General features: G+C 39.8%; 1 protein-coding gene across 1 annotated transcript; it reads left to right on the top strand.

Moving 5' to 3' along the window:
• The first annotated feature begins 994 nt into the window (after positions 1-994).
• Positions 995-27,145, top strand: LOC134543194 (uncharacterized). Its single transcript, XM_063388089.1, has 3 exons — positions 995-1,221; positions 19,975-20,130; positions 24,333-27,145. Exons 1-3 carry the CDS (start codon positions 1,149-1,151, stop codon positions 24,548-24,550), a joined length of 447 nt encoding a protein of 148 aa, XP_063244159.1. The 5' UTR covers positions 995-1,148; the 3' UTR covers positions 24,551-27,145.

Below are 27,145 nucleotides of genomic sequence, written 5' to 3'. Positions count from 1 at the left end.
GTATTCCAATACGTTCGGGTAAGGTAGCGAATAAGCACTGCCCTTGTTGGGACACAACCGGTACCTAACTCGCGGGCCGTATTCCAGAACGTGTCCCAAACCGAATCCCAGTAAGGAAAAAAAAAATCGACAACCGTTTTAATAAACGGTGCCCTGCGCGAGGCTAGAAACTGGTTACAACGCATTCTAGCGGACGTGTTGCAACCATCGATATAATTGTTACTGCAAAAACACTAAAGTTAGCAGCACCATCGCATAAAAATATACCCGCCCTCTAATTTTTCAAGTACTTTTAAAGTTGCGATTATTTTTTGTTATGACCATTAAAGTGTACAAAATGTATTCCAGAATAGTTTCGCTATCACAAAGTTTCATTTGGCACACCAACATGCTTGGTACGTCCCCCGATGATCACAAAAGTAACTATACACGAGTTAATGGCGCCAGACGCGGGTTCGCTGGTCGAAATCAACCAAAAATTGAGCTCTGCGCATGCGCGGAATTTGGGCAACAGATCGGCAAAGAATAATACACAAAAAATAAGGGACTGAAATATGGTTAGGTTAAAGATTTAACTTATTCAACACCCAAACCCTTATTTTTTTTGTGTCTTGGAATAACGGCCTTAGTTTATTTGATGAAAATTCTTCGTTGGAAAGTTCGTAAATGTGGTGTAATTTCTAAGAGCATGCTGGATGGAATGCATTGGGGTAAAATCGCGTAACTTAGTTGAGGCTAAAGATACGTTTTTTTCCTAACCTAAGTTAAAAAAAACTAAGTGTGTAAGGGAGAGACCTAGGTAGGGGAAGATTGTAAGTGCGTCTCAGGGCAAGCCCTATACGCTCTAAACGCTTTAACCATGCAGAAAAGGTCACGTGCATGAGACCTTCCGCCCTTCCCAACACTGTAATGAGTCGGCGCGTGGGCACCAGTCTACGAAGAGGACTGAGGGGGGGGGGGGAGGAGAAAGTGAGGAAGGCGGGGAGAGTTGTGGTGGGGGGAAACGAGGGGAAGGTGGGAGTGGCAGGCACCTTTACTGTTGCCAAACACCGACGGGCTGGCGGCACTCCTACAGCGAACCGCCGCTGGACAACCCGCCTCGTACACTCGGGAAAAGGACACCCAAGGACACTCCTTCTCGCCCGAGGATGACGGCCGCTCGAGGACTTCCTTCTTTGCCCCTGGCGGCAGGACTCGTCGTACTGCTGGCTGCCGGCACAGGTAAGGTCCTTTTCAGGGGGGGCTAGAGATTCACTGCACGTTTTAAGAGCATACTACTTCATGAAACAGGCCTTGTCCGAATTCACCTGAAGTATGTCATACTTCTCCCCGAAAGTGACATCACGAGGGCTGTCCTAACTGGAAGTGAAGTATGCAAGTATGCGAGCAAAGGAATTTTTGTACTTCTCGCTTACTTCCAGACAAAAAAAGTCGCTAATTTTTTAAAAAATCTTTTTGTAGATTTTTAGAGTGATTAAAGACTCGTAAAATTGTTTCCACTGTACTTATATTTTACTGGACTTAACAGATTGAACGAAAAATTTTTACACGTTTATAACGAAGTTTCAAAAAAATACACGCCTCGTATATAATGATTGTAACTTACAAAACAAGGTTTCTGTAAATGTGTGTGTCAGTAATGAAGTATACCAAATTAATTATTTCACAAAAACATTTTAGTTGGAATGAAATTTATTTACATAGTAAAATGAAAACATGTTTAGTTGGTAAAAACCACTTTAAGAAGCCAAAAATTGTAAACGTCGAAATTGCTTTAGTACACCCCAAGAGCAAGTAAAATATGAAGGGTCGCAAATATATACGTGTTCACTTGAATTCGGCTGACTTTATCCTTACAATAGCAATTTAAAGTGTTAAAATTTATATTAAAAAATATTATTGTTATGTTTAATAATTTTGAACCCTGGACGAAAAATTAGTCCAAAGTCATGTTGGAATGTAGGTGGTTTTCAACAATTCACAAAATGCTAAAAACATTTTTTTTAAATAAACACAATTTTTTTTTTTCCATTTATTGTAGGTATGCTGTAAACATTTTTGAGTGCATAGAAAAAAACATTGCCAAATTATGAAAATTCAGTATGCGGCCACAGCCTATTAATTAGGGACCTTCCAAGTATTGGCCTTTAGTGATCTCAAGGAAACCCTGGAAAAACCCAACACAATAATGTATCGGGATTCGAACCCACGTACTCTCGACTGCTAGTACAGCAGTATTACCGTCATGCCAGCTCACTCTATATTTAATTTTTGTCTTTTTGCATAAAGTGACTTGTCAGGTGTTTTCGTGAAGAAAATTTTTTCGGTACATTTAAAAAAAGATTACTTTGGAAACCAGTTGCCAAAAAATAGTTTGGAATACAAAAATAAATATATTGTAAATTTATACTACACGTGGCTATGGTTATTTTTGCATGTATGATACACGTTTTTAGAGTTAATAATACGTATTTCTTGCGAAAATTGGCACATCTGTTATATTTTAGTTGGTGTTTCCTTCAAGAATATATTTTTTAAACAATGAAAAGCAATTTGCCTTTATTTTGTTGTATCATGCTTCTTATGTGCGCAGTTAATAGTCGAAAGCTATTCAGTGAACGGTTTACAAATAACTTTAAGCATAAATGCCCAGGTAAGAATCCGAATCCAGTATTACTGCGAACAATATTTTTTTTTAGAGATACAGCTGTTTTCTTGAAAATGTATAAATGTACAAATATCTGTAAATTTACAATAATATTTTTGTCCCATTTACAAAACAAAAAAATTCAGCGAAAAGCCAAAGATACGACGAATGCAATAGACTAAAGTGAACTATGTTCAACAAAGATGAGGTGAATACTTGCACGTGGGTGGACAGACACGGCTATAGGTGAAGATCTCGGCGATGTGCGTGTGGTGAGGGAGGTAGGGGGGGACGATAGGAGTGAACTCATCTCTATTAACGCCGACGAAGGCTGGGCCGCGACCCAAAAGACGAACGCCACGTGTTCCCCCCTACGGCGACCTCGGCTCCTGGGCGGATCCCCGCCTCTCTATTCCTGGCGGTTAGCGCTACAGGCGCGCGAGGCGCGGGTCGCCTACAGTTGCTTGCGGGTCATCCTGAACTTGCCCCGCCCAGCGCCGCGGCCTGCCTTTCCAACCTCTGTCCCTTTCCTCTCCTCGAGTGAATAGCTCTGTCCCTTTCCTCTCCTAGAGTGAATAGCTCTGTCCCTTTCCTCTCCTAGAGTGAATGGCTCTGTCCCTTTCCTCTCCTCGAGTGAATGACTGTCCCTTTCCTCACCTCGAGTGAATGACTCTGTCCCTTTCCTCTACTCGAGTGAATGACTCTGTCCCTTTCCTCACCTCGAGTGAATGACTCTGTCCCTTTCCTCTCCTCGAGTGAATGACTGTCCCTTTCCTCTCCTCGAGTGAATGACTGTCCCTTTCCTCTACTCGAGTGACTGACTCTGTCCCTTTCCTCTTCTCGAGTAAATTGCTCTGTCCATTTCCTCACCTCTGTCCCTTTACACTCCTCGAGTGAATGAACGAGCGACAGCTACAGATAGGAAAATTTGGCGGTTCCATTTCGCTATAGGCCGAATCCAAATGCGTATAACTCCAAGCAGTTTTCCGTGATTGGTGAATTTGTTTTGAACTCCCCCAACGCAAGAAGTATCGAATCACAAACATTACAGTTAACAGGTGTCACGAGTCAGTAGCCAGTGAGCAGGTGTAATTTGTCCGAGTATATTTGAGTATCGTTCATCCTGGAGGTCAGTGTAACCGTGAATTTTTCCAATTCCGCCTGTGTCCAGCCGCGAAACTCAAGTATTTCCACGGTCGATGGACACGGCAATCTGGCCCCATCCATAGCCAGAAGGTGCCGGTCGAAAACCAAGAAAAGATAAGATAGTGCATGACAGCCTAATAGCTTGCTGATGGGTTAAAATAGTGGTTGTTGAACGTTCAGCCCGACAGTATCGCCGTAGTTAATAGATTTGCCATCCTTTATTCACGTGAAATCCAAAGGACATTTAGGTACACACGAACGAACGTTCATCAGTTTCAATTGAATTAATTCACTTGAAAGGCCCATCGAATGACACTTACACTTTATACCTGTGGCCATCTTGTCATTGAATGGGATTTTTCTGTCTCAATTAGAATGGCTTCAGCACTTTCATGACAATATAATGAGTCCCGAAAACGACTTGAATAATTTTGTGAAAATTTTAAAGCGGTGCTAGCTAAAATGGAAAGAAATTACAACCGGAAACATTTGTTGCTGTAAAAATAATCAGTACATTTCAATTGTTAAGACTTTGCGAGGCTGATTCACTAAATAATTTTTTTCTGACCAGTAGTATATAATAGCCGGTCCTGAAACTGGCTTCTGGCTGTGGAGCGTGTGGGCACGTCCGCCATCTTGGATTGTGACGTCACGGCGGCCATCTTGGTTGACCTTGACCTTGACCTTTGACCTTGACCTTTAATTTGATCCTCAAAAATCGCCAAAATCCGCCAAAATTAGGCAAAATTTGCCCAAAATTCCTCAAAATTCGCCAAAATTACCATTTATGTGGAAATAAATTCCGCCAAAAATCTCAAATAATTCCACAGTTCAAAAATTAGGATTTCGAAAATCCTCAAAAGTCGCTTTGCCCTAGAAAAAACGAAAACTCCTAAAAGCGGCTTAAAACTCCTAAGAGCTAGTCGCTTATAAGCCGCCGACCTTGAAAATAAGGATGTCATGGCAGCCATATTGGATGATGACGTCACCGTTGCAAATTTTGTTACGGCCGCCATCTTTAACTTTTTTATTTATTATCCGATTTTAATGAAAAAAAATTAAAAATTATAAAAAAAAATCAATTTAATAAAATTTTAATAAAAGATTTATAAAAATTATATTTTTACTACACGGAGTTCGGAGTCCTCGGTTCGAACCCGGTGAGGGCAAAAAAATTAAAAATGGCGACCGATCCTTCCCCCCGTGGTGTGTGCTAGCAGACTGACTCCCACCACTTTTTTTCAAAGCATATAGATCGTCATCTAGTATGACGTCATGTCCGCCATCTTGTCTTTGATGCTGAAAGCCATCATCAATGTATCGTCGGCGAGAGTGCGCTCACGCCATGTTAGTTTAGTTCTTATCCGATAGAGTGCAGTAATCATTTATTACTGTGACACCCGCCATCTTGAAATTTGGCCGCCATCTTGAAAATCCGTAATTATTTAGCTAGAAATTCGGGAAAAGTTCCAAAATTCATTAAATAAATCACTCATTAATTTACATATTGATTCGATCGATTCACGTCCTCGGTTCGATACCCGATCGATGCAATAATGTTTAATTTTATGAAAAAATAATAATTTCAATAAACCATGTTAAACTTTCGTAAAGAGACTTTAAATCCTCTACTACCATCATCCTATCAGACGTCAAGACTACCATATTGGAAATTCGTAATTTTAATGCTAGAGATTCGGGAAAAAGTTCAAAATTCATTAAATAAATTTGTAATCATATACTGATTGATTGGATCGACTAAGGTCCGTGGTTCGATCCCTTGTCGATACAAAACAACATTAATATTTTAAAAAAGTACCACTAAAGTGTAAGGTTTGAGAAAATAAAAAACACCGCAAGTTCTTTTAAAAAAACTTTTATTTCATACATACTACACTACTACAAGTACAAAAAAAAAAACACTGACAAATTACTAAAGTTTTGTGGATTTCTCGATTCAAACAGTCTTCTTATTGTACGTACTAAGCCTTTTACATGACTTTAAATGTCTATACGATCCGTTCATCACCACAGCCAGAGACGGACTGAAGTTCATATCACTTATATAGTCTCATTAGCCGGTACAACACATGAGTCGAAACAATAACCATGTTCATTATACGTCTCGGAGCATTTTTTATAATGACGATGTAAGCTATCGAGACGTGAAATTAGTTTATTACATTTTATACACTGAAAATGTATTCTTTGAACATTATTAGAACAACCGCTCCTTTCATGTCTGCGCGCATTTGAAGTTCTAGTAAATGATGCGTCACAATATTTGCACTGATGCGATGCACGCTCTTCATGAATTGAAGTCTGGAATGCAGATGGTGAAACTTCAGCTGATGGTGGAACAGCACATATCGAAGTCTCCTCCAGTGTTGTCAGAGGCGTTGCCAACGGGATCTGCTCCAACATCGTCGGCGCCGACGTCATGGTTCTCGTAGTCGATGGTACATCCTCCATCGAGTACGACGTTAAAGTCGGTAAAGATGCCATCGAAGTCTCAAGAACAGGCAATTACGCTACTTATACACCAGAAGAAACAAACTAGGTGATCCGTACACCGTCAACGGCAGTAACAAACTAAGCGTCCTGCTGTATAGGACTCGTTTATATACATTAACCGGTTTGAATAATACGCTAGTCAAATCAAGAACAATTTACTAAAATACTAGAGTCAAAACAACATTAAAAAAATAGAAGCACCATCAACAAAAAAGGAAGCACATTTGGAAGCACCTTCAAAAAAGGAAAAACAATAGGAAGCACCGACTACGAAAAAACAGCACATTTGGAAGCACCGACAACGAAAAGGCAGCACATTTGGAAGCACCGTCATCGAAAAGGCAGCTCATTTGACAGCACCGACTACCAAAAGGCAGCACATTTGGAAGCACCGACTACGAACAGACAGCACATTTGACAGCACCGACAACGAAAAGGCAGCACATTTGGAAGCACCGACTACGAAAAGGCAGCACATTTGACAGCACCGACAACGAAAAGGCAGCACATTTGGAAGCACCAACTACGAAAAGGCAGCACATTTGGAAGCACCGACTACGAAAAGGCAGCACATTTGGAAGCACCGACTACGAAAAGGCAGCACATTTGGAAGCACCGACAACGAAAAGGCAGCACATTTGACAGCACCGAAAACGAAAAGGCAGCACATTTGGAAGCACCGACAACGAAAAGACAGCACATTTGGAAGCACCGACAACGAAAAGTCAGCACATTTGGAAGCACCGACTACGAAAAGGCAGCACATTTGGCAGCACCGACAACGAAAAGGCAGCACATTTGGAAGCACCAACTACGAAAAGGCAGCACATTTGACAGCACCGACAACGAAAAGGCAGCACATTTGGAAGCACCAACTACGAAAAGGCAGCACATTTGGAAGCACCGACAACGAAAAGGCAGCACATTTGGAAGCACCGACTACGAAAAGGCAGCACATTTGGAAGCACCGACTACGAAAAGGCAGCACATTTGACAGCACCGAAAACGAAAAGGCAGCACATTTGGAAGCACCGACAACGAAAAGGCAGCACATTTGACAGCACCGAAAACGAAAAGGCAGCACATTTGGAAGCACCGACAACGAAAAGGCAGCACATTTGGAAGCACCGACAACGAAAAGGCAGCACATTTGGAAGCACCGACTACGAAAAGGCAGCACATTTGGCAGCACCGACAACGAAAAGGCAGCACATTTGGAAGCACCAACTACGAAAAGGCAGCACATTTGACAGCACCGACAACGAAAAGGCAGCACATTTGGAAGCACCAACTACGAAAAGGCAGCACATTTGGAAGCACCGACAACGAAAAGGCAGCACATTTGGAAGCACCGACTACGAAAAGGCAGCACATTTGGAAGCACCGAAAACGAAAAGGCAGCACATTTGGTAGCACCGACAACGAAAAGGCAGCACATTTGGAAGCACCGACAACGAAAAGACAGCTCATTTTGGATGCACTATCATAAAGGCAGCACATTTTGGAAGCACCATCGAATAAGGAAGCACATTTGGAAGCTCCATCAACAAAAAAAAAAAAAAAAAGCAAAAAGGATGCAAAATTTACGAGATCTAAGTCTTAGTTAGAAATCAGAATACAAGAAATAAAAACATTAAATTCTTATAATTTAAATTATTTATTTTATTTCTTTACATTATACAAATGCAAGTAAAACAAGCCATTATTGTATGTAGCCAGCTTCCCTCAGTTCCTTTAGTATGAAGGATATTTCTTTGATGCACGAATAGTTTCCTGCACAAAGCGAACCATGTAGAAGTCTTAACCGGTCAACCAATATGTTTGGATCTTTCCATGATGTGTAATCATTCTCTTCTACCACCATCTTCCTTGCACCTTTATAATAAATATTATGATCTCTGGTGTCTTCCGTTTTACCACCAACCTCAGGGTAACTTTCATGTTTGAGACGGTGATCATCACAAGCTTGATCAGATTTATTTAATATATCACGTCGTTTCCAACGTTTCGGTCTCAGGACACCGCCACATTCTTCGATCTTGGCAGCTTTAGGTGCTTCATCATAGTCTATGTCTTTGTCAGCAGCCTCAGAGTCACTGTAACAATCACCGTAGAAGGAATCGTCTTCACCCAATTTACCATAATAATTCGATGTTGATGATGTTGAAGTGTCTTCATCGTCTTCATGCTTCCTTTTTAGGAGTCCATCATTTTTACAAAGTAGGAAAGAACTACTTGAATTCGGCTGGAATATATTCTCACTTTTCACGTTAAGGATTCTTCCATTGTCTTCATTCTTCCGTAAATCATCATCCTCCTTCAATTTTAGTTCTTTGTCGAGATCGGAAGAGCCAAGAAAATTATTGTCGTAATGCAGATCACTCTTCCTTAGGCTAGTAGATTCATCGTTGTCCTCTAGCTTGTACGCAGGCTTGGCGCTACAAGTTCTGCCATGTCTTTTTAGGCTCTCTCTCCACGTAAACGACTTGCTACATCGAACACAACTTATCATATTGCGCAGTGGATTTTTAACACAGTCATTCTTCTCGTGTTGTCTTTTATTCTTTCTCAAGATAAACTCTTTACTGCAAAACTTACACCTATGTTCTTTCGATACAGCGTCAGATCCCAAATCAGAATTCATATTAGTTACTGAGACTAATGTCAGATGCAAACTAAGAGTTTTAAATTAGATATATTACTTAAATATAATTTTTTAATTATTTCATCAGCGATAATTAATATATCTCATGCAAAAGTACTTTATGCATGTAGTTCTGCTTTTCAACAACAGATGTCGACACATGTTGCTTGCAGGTAAATAATATTTAGTTCTTTTATGCGGGATGCCTGATGCTCACTAACGATCGCAAAAGAAGGATGGCTTCGATAGACTCCAAGGAAAAGGAAGTTCGTCTTGCATGTTGGTGCTCCACAGATGTCTCATGGCGTAATATTAATTTGACTGAGTAATGATATTTGTCAATTCCACCTGATAAAAAAAATTGCAAGTTTTGATTTAGTAGCAGAAATTATCGAATTAAATGTAAATCCAATTAAAATGACATGTCTCATTAGACAAAAAAAAAATCCATGCAGAGAGCGGTTCCTCAGAATAGTCAGAAACACTTGAAGAAACCACAGGAATGATTGCAAGAACACGGGAAAAACCATCAAAATATTGACATTAATAATCAGGAGCACACGGAGAAAACCATCATAATATTGGCAAGAATAATCAGGAGCACACGGAGAAAACCATCATAATATTGACCAGATTAATCAGAAGTACTCGGAGAAAACCACCACATGTTTTCCTTGATATCATAAAATTACAGGAAAAAATATTTAAAAATAAAAATAAATTTAAAAAAAATAAAAAAATGCATAAACAGTTTCTGATAGCTTGTAAACTTATTATTGTTGAGCAAAGATAGAGTTCTTGTACAAGCCAGAAATTTATGCATTTTTTTATTTTTTTTTTTAAATTTATTTTTATTTTTAAATATTTTTTCCTGTAATTTTATGATATCAAGGAAAACATGTGGTGGTTTTCTCCGAGTACTTCTGATTAATCTGGTCAATATTATGATGGTTTTCTCCGTGTGCTCCTGATTATTCTTGCCAATATTATGATGGTTTTCTCCGTGTGCTCCTGATTATTAATGTCAATATTTTGATGGTTTTTCCCGTGTTCTTGCAATCATTCCTGTGGTTTCTTCAAGTGTTTCTGACTATTCTGAGGAACCGCTCTCTGCATGGATTTTTTTTTTGTCTAATGAGACATGTCATTTTAATTGGAGTTACATTTAATTCGATAATTTCTGCTACTAAATCAAAACTTGCAATTTTTTTTATCAGGTGGAATTGACAAATATCATTACTCAGTCAAATTAATATTACGCCATGAGACATCTGTGGAGCACCAACATGCAAGACGAACTTCCTTTTCCTTGGAGTCTATCGAAGCCATCCTTCTTTTGCGATCGTTAGTGAGCATCAGGCATCCCGCATAAAAGAACTAAATATTATTTACCTGCAAGCAACATGTGTCGACATCTGTTGTTGAAAAGCAGAACTACATGCATAAAGTACTTTTGCATGAGATATATTAATTATCGCTGATGAAATAATTAAAAAATTATATTTAAGTAATATATCTAATTTAAAACTCTTAGTTTGCATCTGACATTAGTCTCAGTAACTAATATGAATTCTGATTTGGGATCTGACGCTGTATCGAAAGAACATAGGTGTAAGTTTTGCAGTAAAGAGTTTATCTTGAGAAAGAATAAAAGACAACACGAGAAGAATGACTGTGTTAAAAATCCACTGCGCAATATGATAAGTTGTGTTCGATGTAGCAAGTCGTTTACGTGGAGAGAGAGCCTAAAAAGACATGGCAGAACTTGTAGCGCCAAGCCTGCGTACAAGCTAGAGGACAACGATGAATCTACTAGCCTAAGGAAGAGTGATCTGCATTACGACAATAATTTTCTTGGCTCTTCCGATCTCGACAAAGAACTAAAATTGAAGGAGGATGATGATTTACGGAAGAATGAAGACAATGGAAGAATCCTTAACGTGAAAAGTGAGAATATATTCCAGCCGAATTCAAGTAGTTCTTTCCTACTTTGTAAAAATGATGGACTCCTAAAAAGGAAGCATGAAGACGATGAAGACACTTCAACATCATCAACATCGAATTATTATGGTAAATTGGGTGAAGACGATTCCTTCTACGGTGATTGTTACAGTGACTCTGAGGCTGCTGACAAAGACATAGACTATGATGAAGCACCTAAAGCTGCCAAGATCGAAGAATGTGGCGGTGTCCTGAGACCGAAACGTTGGAAACGACGTGATATATTAAATAAATCTGATCAAGCTTGTGATGATCACCGTCTCAAACATGAAAGTTACCCTGAGGTTGGTGGTAAAACGGAAGACACCAGAGATCATAATATTTATTATAAAGGTGCAAGGAAGATGGTGGTAGAAGAGAATGATTACACATCATGGAAAGATCCAAACATATTGGTTGACCGGTTAAGACTTCTACATGGTTCGCTTTGTGCAGGAAACTATTCGTGCATCAAAGAAATATCCTTCATACTAAAGGAACTGAGGGAAGCTGGCTACATACAATAATGGCTTGTTTTACTTGCATTTGTATAATGTAAAGAAATAAAATAAATAATTTAAATTATAAGAATTTAATGTTTTTATTTCTTGTATTCTGATTTCTAACTAAGACTTAGATCTCGTAAATTTTGCATCCTTTTTGCTTTTTTTTTTTTTTTTGTTGATGGAGCTTCCAAATGTGCTTCCTTATTCGATGGTGCTTCCAAAATGTGCTGCCTTTATGATAGTGCATCCAAAATGAGCTGTCTTTTCGTTGTCGGTGCTTCCAAATGTGCTGCCTTTTCGTTGTCGGTGCTACCAAATGTGCTGCCTTTTCGTTTTCGGTGCTTCCAAATGTGCTGCCTTTTCGTTGTCGGTGCTTCCAAATGTGCCGCCTTTTCGTTTTCGGTGCTGTCAAATGTGCTGCCTTTTCGTTGTCGGTGCTTCCAAATGTGCTGCCTTTTCGTTTTCGGTGCTGTCAAATGTGCTGCCTTTTCGTTGTCGGTGATTCCAAATGTGCTGCCTTTTCGTTTTCGGTGCTGTCAAATGTGCTGCCTTTTCGTAGTCGGTGCTTCCAAATGTGCTGCCTTTTCGTAGTCGGTGCTTCCAAATGTGCTGCCTTTTCGTTGTCGGTGCTTCCAAATGTGCTGCCTTTTCGTAGTTGGTGCTTCCAAATGTGCTGCCTTTTCGTTGTCGGTGCTGTCAAATGTGCTGCCTTTTCGTAGTTGGTGCTTCCAAATGTGCTGCCTTTTCGTTGTCGGTGCTGCCAAATGTGCTGCCTTTTCGTAGTCGGTGCTTCCAAATGTGCTGCCTTTTCGTTGTCGGTGCTTCCAAATGTGCTGCCTTTTCGTTGTCGGTGCTTCCAAATGTGCTGCCTTTTCGTTTTCGGTGCTGTCAAATGTGCTGCCTTTTCGTTGTCGGTGCTTCCAAATGTGCTGCCTTTTCGTTTTCGGTGCTGTCAAATGTGCTGCCTTTTTGTAGTCGGTGCTTCCAAATGTGCTGCCTTTTCGTAGTCGGTGCTTCCAAATGTGCTGCCTTTTCGTTGTCGGTGCTTCCAAATGTGCTGCCTTTTCGTAGTTGGTGCTTCCAAATGTGCTGCCTTTTCGTTGTCGGTGCTGTCAAATGTGCTGCCTTTTCGTAGTTGGTGCTTCCAAATGTGCTGCCTTTTCGTTGTCGGTGCTGCCAAATGTGCTGCCTTTTCGTAGTCGGTGCTTCCAAATGTGCTGACTTTTCGTTGTCGGTGCTTCCAAATGTGCTGTCTTTTCGTTGTCGGTGCTTCCAAATGTGCTGCCTTTTCGTTTTCGGTGCTGTCAAATGTGCTGCCTTTTCGTTGTCGGTGCTTCCAAATGTGCTGCCTTTTCGTAGTCGGTGCTTCCAAATGTGCTGCCTTTTCGTAGTCGGTGCTTCCAAATGTGCTGCCTTTTCGTAGTTGGTGCTTCCAAATGTGCTGCCTTTTCGTTGTCGGTGCTGTCAAATGTGCTGCCTTTTCGTAGTCGGTGCTTCCAAATGTGCTGCCTTTTCGTTGTCGGTGCTGTCAAATGTGCTGTCTGTTCGTAGTCGGTGCTTCCAAATGTGCTGCCTTTTGGTAGTCGGTGCTGTCAAATGAGCTGCCTTTTCGATGACGGTGCTTCCAAATGTGCTGCCTTTTCGTTGTCGGTGCTTCCAAATGTGCTGTTTTTTCGTAGTCGGTGCTTCCTATTGTTTTTCCTTTTTTGAAGGTGCTTCCAAATGTGCTTCCTTTTTTGTTGATGGTGCTTCTATTTTTTTAATGTTGTTTTGACTCTAGTATTTTAGTAAATTGTTCTTGATTTGACTAGCGTATTATTCAAACCGGTTAATGTATATAAACGAGTCCTATACAGCAGGACGCTTAGTTTGTTACTGCCGTTGACGGTGTACGGATCACCTAGTTTGTTTCTTCTGGTGTATAAGTAGCGTAATTGCCTGTTCTTGAGACTTCGATGGCATCTTTACCGACTTTAACGTCGTACTCGATGGAGGATGTACCATCGACTACGAGAACCATGACGTCGGCGCCGACGATGTTGGAGCAGATCCCGTTGGCAACGCCTCTGACAACGCTGGAGGAGACTTCGATATGTGCTGTTCCACCATCAGCTGAAGTTTCACCATCTGCATTCCAGATTTCAATTCATGAAGAGCGTGCATCGCATCAGTGCAAATATTGTGACGCATCATTTACTAGAACTTCAAATGCGCGCAGACATGAAAGGAGCGGTTGTTCTAATAATGTTCAAAGAATACATTTTCAGTGTATAAAATGTAATAAACTAATTTCACGTCTCGATAGCTTACATCGTCATTATAAAAAATGCTCCGAGACGTATAATGAACATGGTTATTGTTTCGACTCATGTGTTGTACCGGCTAATGAGACTATATAAGTGATATGAACTTCAGTCCGTCTCTGGCTGTGGTGATGAACGGATCGTATAGACATTTAAAGTCATGTAAAAGGCTTAGTACGTACAATAAGAAGACTGTTTGAATCGAGAAATCCACAAAACTTTAGTAATTTGTCAGTGTTTTTTTTTTGTACTTGTAGTAGTGTAGTATGTATGAAATAAAAGTTTTTTTAAAAGAACTTGCGGTGTTTTTTATTTTCTCAAACCTTACACTTTAGTGATACTTTTTTAAAATATTAATGTTGTTTTGTATCGACAAGGGATCGAACCACGGACCTTAGTCGATCCAATCAATCAGTATATGATTACAAATTTATTTAATGAATTTTGAACTTTTTCCCGAATCTCTAGCATTAAAATTACGAATTTCCAATATGGTAGTCTTGACGTCTGATAGGATGATGGTAGTAGAGGATTTAAAGTCTCTTTACGAAAGTTTAACATGGTTTATTGAAATTATTATTTTTTCATAAAATTAAACATTATTGCATCGATCGGGTATCGAACCGAGGACGTGAATCGATCGAATCAATATGTAAATTAATGAGTGATTTATTTAATGAATTTTGGAACTTTTCCCGAATTTCTAGCTAAATAATTACGGATTTTCAAGATGGCGGCCAAATTTCAAGATGACGGGTGTCACAGTAATAAATGATTACTGCACTCTATCGGATAAGAACTAAACTAACATGGCGTGAGCGCACTCTCGCCGACGATACATTGATGATGGCTTTCAGCATCAAAGACAAGATGGCGGACATGACGTCATACTAGATGACGATCTATATGCTTTGAAAAAAAGTGGTGGGAGTCAGTCTGCTAGCACACACCACGGGGGGAAGGATCGGTCGCCATTTTTAATTTTTTTGCCCTCACCGGGTTCGAACCGAGGACTCCGAACTCCGTGTCGTAAAAATATAATTTTTATAAATCTTTTATTAAAATTTTATTAAATGGATTTTTTTTTATAATTTTTAATTTTTTTTCATTAAAATCGGATAATAAATAAAAAAGTTAAAGATGGCGGCCGTAACAAAATTTGCAACGGTGACGTCATCATCCAATATGGCTGCCATGACATCCTTATTTTCAAGGTCGGCGGCTTATAAGCGACTAGCTCTTAGGAGTTTTAAGCCGCTTTTAGGAGTTTTCGTTTTTTCTAGGGCAAAGCGACTTTTGAGGATTTTCGAAATCCTAATTTTTGAACTGTGGAATTATTTGAGATTTTTTGGCGGAATTTATTTCCACATAAATGGTAATTTTGGCGAATTTTGAGGAATTTTGGGCAAATTTTGCCCAATTTTGGCGGATTTTGGCGATTTTTGAGGATCAAATTAAAGGTCAAGGTCAAAGGTCAAGGTCAAGGTCAACCAAGATGGCCGCCGTGACGTCACAATCCAAGATGGCGGACGTGCCCACACGCTCCACAGCCAGAAGCCAGTTTCAGGACCGGCTATTATATACTACTCTGACCATTGTTGTATCACACTTTTGTCATTTCAAGTTTGATAATGAGATGCGTTATTATTGAGGGAAAAAAATCAAGTGCGCGTGTAACTCATTACACGTAATAAAATTGAAACTTCTATGTATGTATATCGCAAGGGGTAAGATGGCAGAGAGAGAGAGAGAGAGAGAGAGAGAGAGATAGAGAGAAAGAGAGAGAGAAAAAAGACAATTTTCCAAATAAATATTACTCACTTTTGAAATACACCCAAAGAAAAACTGTGCGTGTTACTGTTTCTTCGAACAATTCTGTCATTTGGAAAACGCCAAATCTCTGAACGAAATACGAAATTCATAACTGGTAGCGCTATCTATGCGGTAAATGCAGGGACTGTCTCCACAGTGCTCTCTACGCTGCTGGCTGAACAAGGAGGAACGCGAGCGCACTGGTAGCAGGCATTCACAGTTGATTGTATATGATACATATTTCTATATTCTGAAACAAGCTCATGCACACTCTATGACTTATTCCTTCGTTAGTATTATCTCTCTCGGTTCTATTTTTTTTTTTTGGGCGGGGGACGAAAAATCATTGTTCAAAGAGGAGAACGAAAACGAGCCCAACAACGTATAAAGCATAGTGCTCTCGCTGTATCTTTTTTAGCCAAGTACCTATTCTCTGTCCTTTTCGGGTCAGAAACGTTTCACAACATTGTTTCACGAAAAATTTGGCATTGAAATTTTACTCTCATTGCGCCCAAAGAAGTTTCACTTCAATAAATTATGCGTCAGTCTCTGAAAAGGTGTTGGGGGAGGGGGTGGGGGGGTGTTTCACCTCTTTTTTTCCCCTCCGTGACTACGCCCTTGTATGTTGTGGCAAGAAAGGCAGAGCTTTATTCTTCCTTCGCCGTTGGTGAACGCGGCCGCGTCAGGGTGACGAAACGCAGGACGGATGTGTGCGGTGGAAACCTTCGACGCGCGCAGCTTAGTCACGGCGATAACTGCGTGTCGCGTCAAACAGCCCGCGGGTCGCGGCGGCAGGACATCACCGGCGAGAATAGCTTCGACGACGTGGGCGCTTGTGGACTCGCGCCTCTGGTTCTGACGGTAAGGTCGGGTTCGCTTACTGCGCGCAACGACGCAACGACGCAAAAAAAAAAAAAAAAATCACGGTCGTCTACAAAACCACGAAAGTTGCAATGCGTCACAACCTTACAACTTGAAATTGTAAACCAGTGTAAAAAAATTATTCCCCAGGCTTCTGTAGGTAATTGTTTTTTTTTATCATAAAAACGCAATGCGTCACAACCTTACAACTTGAAATAAATTGTAAAAGAGTGTACACAAATTATTCCCCAGGCTTCTTTAGATAATTGTTTTTCACCATGAAAACATATAACATGATATACAATAATAACATACAGTATATAATAAAATTCATAATACAATATATGATATATACATGTATATAATACAATATATAATAATTGGTCTAAAAAGTTATTTTCTTTCACGCTGCAATTTCTTTCTTTTACACGAAAATAATTGTATCACTACAAAATAGTGTTTGCAGTAATACTGGGCTTATGCTTTGTGTTATTTGTAAACCATTCCGTGAATAGCTATTCGATATTAACTGCGCACATAATAAGCATGATACAACAAAATAAATTTATATTGCTGAATATTCGAGTATTTTGACTATGTTTTAAAACAAATTGTGCTTGAATGAAACATCAATTAAAATAAAAAAGAATGCACCAGTTTTAGTAAGAAATACTGAGTATGATCTCGAAAAAACGCAAAAATAACCAAAGCCACGTGTCGTACAAATTTACATTATCTATCTTGTATTTATTGGTAAGAGGCGAAAACGTGATGTATACAGTAAAACAAACATGATGGCTTATGTGCACATAACGTCTGCGTCTTTAAAAGTTTCCTGAAAACATTCACTTCGAAAATTGTAGGCGGAAACGCAAGCCGTAACGAAAAAAGGCAAAAGTTGCCCGGTGCTTAAGTTGCGTTTTTACGCCTTGCGTACTTTATAGACGAGTATTTGAAAAAATATTTGTTGAACTTTTTGCGACTTGCGTTTATTATGTTCTTGCGTTTCTTGCATAGTTTGTAAGTCCGGTCTTACAGCTAAATACAGTATTTTAAAGGCGCTTTGTGATAAAACCGTAATAACACCGAAAATGATGTGAATATTTTAAAAATTTAAAACTATTTTGTGAGTTAACATTTCGTTTAGAATGGCAACGTGTTTCGAAATCAGCATTTTTATTAAAACGTAACTCAAATAACATAAATATTACATTTTAGTACCTGATTTAAAATAGAGAATGTCATCTATTCAGTGTGAAGATTTGTACTAAATTGTATAGACCAAATGGAAAGAAAAAAAAATTACTTTGTTTCATCCGAATTTCGTATCAACTGATTTTTACATTACTGACTTTTCTTATATTTTGCCAGTTAATAATTGTTACTACATCCTATACATGCTTATTGTAATCTATATCCTAGATATTTTTATTACAAATTGTTTTAATATGGAAATGTGTCGTGTAGCCTATCGCAGTTAAATTTGACAAAAAAGTACTAATCATGTTTGGCTACAGTATTTTTATATGTATATGTATAAAAATAAACTCAATAACACCTAAAACTCCTGTTTGAAACAAAGATAATTGATGTAAAAAACAATACCATAAAATCTCGTCTCTATTTATGGCACGTTCGTGCTGATTCAACCCGGTGCCTGGAGGTCTCGCGGGGGCGCTAAGGGCGACACTGGCTCGCGCATAGCACGCCTCTTCGCCTCTACGCGCCAGGCACAGGACTGGCGTGCAGTTTTGACTCGTCGGGAACGCGCCCCGCCCACCCGGCTTCAGAACAAACCACGCCATTTGAAAACTGCTCAAGCTATCTCAAGTGAGGGTTGTTTATGAAACGCATTTAACAATACGCCAAAAGCGGATTAGTAGTTCTGTTTCCGTATTTCGTTTTTTCAAACTGTATTAGCAGATTTAAAAGGGCTGAAACGCATGTTTTCAGAATTTTTTTTTTTTCCCGGCATGAAACTCCCGGTATAGATACTTGAAAGCGCCCAACGGACCTGCATTACACCTTTATCTTCATTTATTTGCCATAATGTCATGGTTACCGCTCAAATCTCATGGCACGACGAGAAGATTGCGCTCAAGTTCAGAGCCTTGCGCTTAGAGGCGACACCGCGCTGGAAGCACTAGCGTGCGACGCACTTATCAACCCCTGACTAGGCGGACCCCTTCAGCGGTGTATGTATAGTTTCAGTCGTTGCTATGGGTTATTTCTGTCTCCACACACACTCTCTCTCCCACAAATTTATTTAGGCTCTACTACATCGACATAATAATTAAGTTCGCCACTCATAATCTCTAATGCCCTCGATATGTAAACAAGACGATAAGCACCGATCTATTCTATTTATTCCATCATTTCGAACAAACTACTGTTTTTTTTTTCTTTTCCGATACGAATTTCGTTTTTGAACTCGACCTTCCTGAATTTCACCCTTCATGCCCACAACAGCACGGAAGCAGTTGTCGCCAACTTCGTGACCTGGAAAACCTTCTTCGCTTGACCGATCGTGAGGTCGGTAGAAACCGCGAAGGTCAAACCAAAACAAAACCGCGAAGGAACCACCGGAAAAACTGGGAAATTAGGTGGTTGACGCGATTGTAAAACAAAGAAAGTGATTTGAAAAGTACACGTGATCTTGTGTGTCAAAGAAGCTGGAGAGTTGGTGTGTGCAGTTCTTGGATTATTAATCATCAAAGTCAAACCAAGAACGACCTCACTCCAGTTTCTCACACGAAATTTAACTTCGTTTATGGAACGGAAGTCGCGTGGAACGGAAGTGTGCAACCACGTTGCTGTCACCTGTAGCGGATGGAGCGAACCAAAGTTCACAAAGCCAAAGGGAAACTTTATAGTATTAACTGTTTAATGAATTTTAACAATGTGGGCAGTATTTTAATGAAACCCCCTTGTCGAAAATCAGGTCCAAAGCCGGGGGTTCAGTAATTTTTTTCAATTATTTTTCGCTTTTGTCGGAGTTTGAAATTACGGCCTGCAAATGGAATGATTCTGTGGTCGACGTAGCTGCTCCGGCAGCGAATTCTAGCGGCGGGTGATTCGCGTTCAGAAAATATTTTTTCGTGTATTTATCACGCTCGGCATTGTTTTGAAGAATTCCACGTTCGTATATTACACAAGTGTATTCGCGACACGAGGAGACACAAGTTCGTTCGTTCCCGAGGGTTGGATGTCAGTCACGTATAGCTAGGGACCGGAAAAATTCGCGGGTTCAATGGCCTGTAGGATGAACTCCATATAGTGCTACGTACACTCGGTCAAATGTCACCCACTCATTGCGCTGCTGTCTTGTGAGACGTCCCAACGTAGCAGCCTGTGATTGGATACAGCTTTGGCCGGGTGTTTCTATAATTGGCCCAGAGTCCTCCAGGTGAGTTGTGAGCCAATAGCAGGGGCAGCACTGAGGTATAATAGCTATTTGTGTTTTAGCCTGTCGCGAAATGATTTCGCGGAATTTTTCCGGTCTCTACGCATAGCGGAAGACTCGCTCACGCAACAGTCTCTTGGTCTGTGTCTGCCCCGCAGCCAGCGGCCTCAAGTGCTACTCGTGCGCCTCCGACACGGACACCATGTGCAACGACCCCTTCAACTCCCGCCACGCGCTCACGGACTGCGAGTCGCAGCGCACCTACAACCAGCACGCCAACATCGTGTCCTACTGCAAGAAGGTGCAGCAGATCAGTGAGTATCTTCTTTTCTTTTTGACGTAACAACGTCTGATAAATCGATGAACGCCGGCTGCACGCAACGAAAAAAAGTGTCCCGTTACGCTCATTGTACGCTTGCGCCGCATCTATCTTCTCTCCCACTCGATTGGAACAACCATCGATTTGACTTTTTCGAGGCTCATTTAAACTTGAAACACTCCCATTCGTTTCCTACTTTTCCTATCATCGTCCTATATCCTTAACAGAATAACACAGATTGGAAGAAGTTAAATAGCAAACATGCACAAAAGTTATAGTTAAAACAATCTCTTCGTTAAAGTTACAAACATATTTGAATTAACGAGTGCAAATAAAAGTAAATTTATCAAATAAATTGTAGATTTAATTTCACTCCTTCTTTGTATCCATACAAAAGAGTGATAATTCAATAAAAATGATTCAAGTTTATTCATAAAAGTGTGCAATCATTTCATCAATGTTTTGTTATGACGTTGTCACGTTAAACTATCGTCCGTAAACCGACTTTACAGACAACCAATTTTTTTTTACGACGGGGAAAAAATATTTCCCTAACCTAACTGAAAACTAAGAGTATTTGGGAGGGGTCCGGGGTAGGGGAGGCACCTAGGTGCGTCTGAGGCCGAAGCATATACGCCTGGTCATCTTGTGCTCTGCTCAGGGATTGGCCAGCCATGGCAGCGATTGATGCCGTGACTAGCTCCCCTCACTCCTAAAATCTAGGCTAAGCTAGTCTTAAAACTAAGACTTAAATCTATGTTGGGTTGGGGCCAGGTTAAAACCTGGAAACACACTGGGGGAAACCTTGAGCTCAGTCATGGGGCGTGCAATTATGCATGCATTATTAGCTTAGAAGATTTCAGGATGAGGATGGACCGGACGAAGAAATGGTTGGGACAGAAATGTTCCCAGGTAAAACCTTGCGTGCATTAGGCGTAGGAGAATACAGGCGACAAGAGTATGGTCTGGATGAAGAGTTGTTCAGAGTAGAAAAGAGTCTACCATCCGGGGAGTTTAGGCACTTGAAATCGTGGTCCGCTCTCATGTTTTATCCGTGGTTGTATTTCATGACCAGGGACGTGGGCGCCCCTAGTGGTGAGTGGCTGCACTGACCACTCACTCCGCCAAGTCCTGCCGCTTGCTTGTGCAGCTTTGCCGTCGATATGATTTTATTTATTTTTTATATTTTTTGTTTATTATATTTTGAGTTCCTGCCAACGGTCATAGCGTTAAATGTGTTGGCACCTAACGAATAATACACAAAGAACAGAGACAATCACAATCACGAACATAGGACAACATTAAACATAAACTATGATGACAACAGACGCATTATCAAGAACCTAAAATAACAAAAAAATAACATTATCATATTAAAAATTATTTTCACAAATTTAAATAACAACAATAAAAATAACGCTTAAAATAGTTAATTTAATGCACTAAAATTAAGAATTCAAAATTTCTTTCAAGAAAATTTTTGATTTTAAAAATGAGTTCAAATTTTTCAAGTAACTATTACAATTATCAGTGAAACGTTTGGAAAACTCATTGTTTTCGCAAGGTGTTCGAAATAATGGCGATTTTCTGCGTTTAAAAGCAGGAACTCGTATGTGCAAATTTGTTTTATATTTCTGTGCTAGGATATAAATTAGTAAAACAATTTATTACAAAAACAGTGTCTGTCGCTTATTTTTATAGGTTGCAATGTGTTTACTTATAGGATCTCTGGGGTTAGTTCATAGCAATCATATAGTCATAGACGTCATAATAACAATAATAACACGTCCAAGTGCCCAAACCCCGCATGGCAGACATTTTTCTGTCCAAACCATTTCTTCGTCCGGACCATCCTCCTTATCCTGAATTTTTCTAAGCTAATAATGCATGCATATTGCACGCCATATGACCGAGCCCAAGGTTTCCCCCCAGTGTTTTAACAGGTGTTAACCTGGCCACAACCTAACATAGATTAAAGTCTAGATTTAAGATAGGGGAGTTGCTGCTGCCATGGCTGGCCAATCCCCGCACAAAGCTCACGATGCATGCCACCCTCTTCCTGCATGGATAATTCCCTCCCCTAACCTGGAACTTTTCCACAAAACGCACTTAGTTTTAGTTAGGTTAAGGAAAAAAATTAAAAAGGCACCATTTTGCAAGATTTCGTACCCTCAAAAAGGTTTGGAGTGTTTTAAATGTCACCGACTTAACCAAACCGAACTTTAAATTTAGTTAAAATCACCTAGAAAAAAAAAGAACGAATGTTTTTTTTTGGGGGGGAAACGAAAATCCAAAGATGCACGAATGCGGATTATTCGGGCATCTGACTCGGATTCGGCAAATCTTAGGTTTCTCACTCGACAGACATCCGCTCTCATTCGTTAAAAAAAATATAATAAAAAGGTTGTAATTGACAGTGACTGCTGGTACGTAACGCGTGTGTGGCGATGTTCGTTGGTTCGAACCCAGCTCCGAGGCGTGACTCATTATAGGTCAGTACCTCTTTGATTCTGAGCCCACCATACAGTCTTTGGAAAGATTTACTTGCAAAAACGACAACAGTTTCATCCTGTCTTCTTTCTTCGTCCTTGGCCGTCCTGTAAAGTTTCCATGGTTTTTAATGTATTTTTTTTTTAAACGGGAAGATGATCCACGATCCAGGCAGCGTATTTTCTGATAGGGTGACTCCTTTGCGAATGTAATAAATATCGGCACGCTCTGCAGAGGTGCCCCCCCCCCCCAAAAAAAAAAACACTATGACTCACCCCCCCCCTAACCTAATGATGCCCCCCCCCCCGAAATTTTTTGTGCCATTTTCTCAATGATTTTATAATATTATACTTTTTTAGTATTATCTTTTGTCACATTTTGCATTAATTAAAACTAATTTTGTTCATAATAATAATAATAATAATTTTGTTCATATGCGTGTGTGCACTTATTGTCGAAGCGGGGATAGGGACCATCCTGAACCGACAGATGCCAAACTGCTTTTGTTGAGGAAAGTGCGGGGTTGCCAATTTGATATACAAGATCCCTTTCAATTATCAAAGCACCAGAAACGTATTTTCACATTAGAAGCTATAAGTATGTAAATTATATGTATATTTTCTCGTCTTTTGACAACCCCCCCCCCCCCTGAAATTTTAATGACGCAGTCTGCGTCGTTACCCCCCCCCCCCCCCTTGTGGGCACCCCTGCGATCTGAGTTCCGGGATGTTGTCGCACCGCGCGCCCTCTGCCCTCCTCGGGCGAGTCACGCGACTGATGACGTCTTCCGGGCGGTCGGCAAGAGCGGTCCTAATCAGCTTAGCGGGCGTCGCCGCGACGACTCACGTCTCGGAGCGTGTGACCGAACTGGGCGTGGCCACTTCCGCGCGACGCGTGCTATTGGCGCGCGAGCCGTCCCTCGCGCCTTACGACTTGGGGCCATGAGATTATAGGTAAATACACACGAATTAAATTTCCTAAACAATTAGGCGTTAACAGGCTTTGCATGGATAGGAAAAAAAATATTTTTTTAAAATCATTATAAAATAACGATAAGATATAAATTAATGCCAAATGTCAGGCTCCATATCTGTATCCCGAATTCAAATCTATTCAAAAGGGATTAGGTCCCTAAACTTTAATTTTTTTTATTTATTTTTGTTGCTAAATTCTAAGTTCGTGTTTTTTATGTCAATTTTTTTGGCATGTCAAGGCACAAATATTATCTCCAAGACCTTTCATAACTTGTCGCAACCACACATTTTACTAACAGGCTCTAAGCCTGTGAGCGCCGCGAGGAAATAACTTATTATTCGAAGCGCCAGTCCACAATTAGCCAAAGCCAAGTCTTATGCCATATCAAGCCAAAAAAAAAAAAAAAAAAAAAAGGCACGGAATTTTTTGTGGCGAGGCCTAGTTCCCCTTAACCAATACTGCCACTATGTATATGTTTGGAAATACCGTTACAGGGAGAATGGATTAAGATTTTAAAATTATGTTCACTTGTGAGATATACTACGTGCATATCAGATTTATAAGTTGTAGCAAAATTTCTAACGCACGTGTGACCACGTGCCAAGAAGCACAAGAGAGTTCCACGCCGGTGCGACGTTGTTATTGTGTTAGGCCTGTAACGGTTTAATCAGCGGAAATACAAGAAAGCGGTCCAGTTTGGTAGTTTTTTTCCCCCCTCCGGGTTGTCCGCAGGGAACAACGACCACATCACGGTGAGGGGCTGCGCCTGGGCGTCGGAGATGGACAAGGACAGCATCTGCCGCAGCACGGACACGCCCTTCTACATGGAGCAGAAGTACTGCTCCGTCTGCAGCACGGACGGCTGCAACTCCGCCCCCGGGTCGCTGCTGCCATCTGTCGTCAGCGTGTTGGCGCCCGCCGCGCTGGTGGTCCTGCTCAAGACCGCCTGAACCCACCACCCCCTTCCCGACGGCAAGGACTGCTTCAAGACTAGCTAGCGCCCGGCGGGTCGAGTCGCCGACATTTTGTACATAACACTTGTATCGATGTTCACATCAGGCTTTCTGAGGCCATCGTCTGTGTGAAGTAGCTTGGCTTCCGGGTTGCAGCCTCGCGTCTCCTTGGCGAATGGTTCACCCGACGTTTCGGTCGACATTTCAGTCGCCATCATCATCATCAAGGAGCAGCAGAAGCCAAGCTGCTTTATACTTATGTATATTATAGTTGGGATTAAGATCTTAACGTGGCGTAGGACCGTTCTGCGATGACACGAATCTCCCGAAACACGGAAACGAAAAAAACAAACAAACAATGAAATTGCATTTTAAGGTTACGGAATATTAAAATATATATATAGTTCTTCGAGATCATAGCACGGGCAGAATGAAGATATATGACAAAATTAAACGACTCAGTAATAATAGAACAATAGATCTGATTGTACTTTAAACAATTTCTAACACATTTAGAACATAAAAAATAAAATAACCACCGCAGCCAAGTACTTGGATTCTTATTGGTCGCACGGAGCAACGTAAACGGAAGAGCTCGGCGTTGCCGAGCTTATTAATCTGTGCGGGTTCGTCTCCGTTTACGTAATCCGTCTCCGTTTCCGTGTCATTGTGGGACGGGCCTCATAAGGAATGATTTATAAACTACGCAAGAATGCAGGACGCATAATGCTCAGCAACCACGTTATAGAGTACCGTTTTTTTTTTAAAAACTACGCAAGGCACCAAAAAAAAGAAGAAAGAAACAACTCGAGTGTTGTTCAACTTTCAGTCTCCTTGCGTTTTGGCGTGTGTTTCCGACGGTCAGATTCGAAAAGGAGTGTTCTGAAAACTTTTTAAGATGCAAACGTTATGTGAAAAGCAACCCTTGATGTTCTATTTATTATGTTTTACATATTTTTAAACTTGTTAAACTTTCTCACAGTAAAATAATATTATACTTAAAAATCAAAATGTTGAAAATTCCTTTCGTTTTCGTGAAAAATACTAATTATTAAAAAAAGGCCCAGAAAAGAAAATTTGTTTTCTACGGTTTTACAATTTCAAGTTGTAGGTTTGGTGACGTCTTGCGCGCTTTATAAATGGCCGTGATTTTCTTGCGTTGGTTGCGTTTTGCGTTTTTGTGATGTTGCGTCTCTTGCGTAGTTTATAAACCCGGCTTAAGAGTCACATGTCTGTAACAAAACATAACATAACCTCACAATTATGTCAAAAAATTTGACTTAAGGACGAGTATTTCTGATTTGTAACGGAAAATTATGCCTGCAGGTTAGTCTGAAATATAAATAGCTATTTTACTTATTTTTGTAGTTAAACAGAATAAAATATTTTTGAAAGATTTCATCTGTACTGCTTGTGAATACAAATATGTAACTGGCATTTAGCTGCTCGAAATATATGTTACAAACAGGGGACATGATTTTGGGACAAAAGTGCAATCATTTGTAATTTTTTTTCACCAACATAAAAATCTGTGAGGTACCGATGTTTTTTTTTATTCTGCAGGACAATCACAATGAACGCAATAATATTCCAGAATTGTATTCACTTGCATGTATATTTGTACTATAAATAACTATTTTAATAACTACCAAAGATTGAATAAATTAATCAGACATAATAAAAAAAAATTCATCTCAATCTATACTTGGTACCAAACATTTTATTTTCTAGTTTCTATCAGTGTAATTTTAATTATAAAATTGTGAACATTTGTAGTTTTAGATGCTTTTCTCAATTTTATTCGTGCAAAATTAGCTAAATTTTGTGATTTTGGTTACAATACTTTACTATTATTTATAGTTTCCCAACAGTTCACTTTAATTAGTACCAATGACTATCAAGATATAATGGGATTTCTGAATTCGTTGCGTTTTCCATAATATTTTGTAATATACATTTACAAATACTTAAATGCTTGGTCACCACGTAATACAAAATTTATACTATATATTTATTCTGTTGATATCAAGTGGGATAAAGCATGATTAGTAGAATATAGAATTATATAAAATTATATGTAAATCAAATTTATAAAGAACCATAGTTATTTTTTTCCTAATATTTTATTCCCAATGACTGTCTATTCACATACCATACAAAAGTAAATTATGCACGTGAAAATATGTAAATTCACTATAGAAACTTATTTTATTATTTTTCAAGACGAAAAAACATGCATTAAAAATTTATCCTAGCTTATATGTAAGAAGATCCATGGATTATTTTGCGGATAACAAATACAATCATCAGACAGTTAATCACAACTTATTAAAAATATACTGGTAGAGAGATACCTTTACTACTAGAGGTAAAGGGTACTCCAGCTCAAGAACAATCATAACTGGTAACTCAGTACCAGGACTGATAGTAAGTTATAGTAGAAATTACTTTCGCAGGTAAATCAATCCCCGTCAAAAAGAAACATGAAACAAAATCTTCAAGTATTTTTAATGTAATATTCATTGAGAAACAAATACTCATTACTTTCATTTTACAGTTTGATGGTAATGTTGATGTAAAACAATAAAATGA

Source organism: Bacillus rossius (genome assembly GCF_032445375.1).
Source record: "Bacillus rossius redtenbacheri isolate Brsri chromosome 9 unlocalized genomic scaffold, Brsri_v3 Brsri_v3_scf9_2, whole genome shotgun sequence".
In the NCBI taxonomy this organism is placed as follows: Eukaryota; Metazoa; Arthropoda; class Insecta; order Phasmatodea; family Bacillidae; genus Bacillus; species Bacillus rossius.
This window is presented reverse-complemented; position numbering and strand designations above follow the sequence as displayed.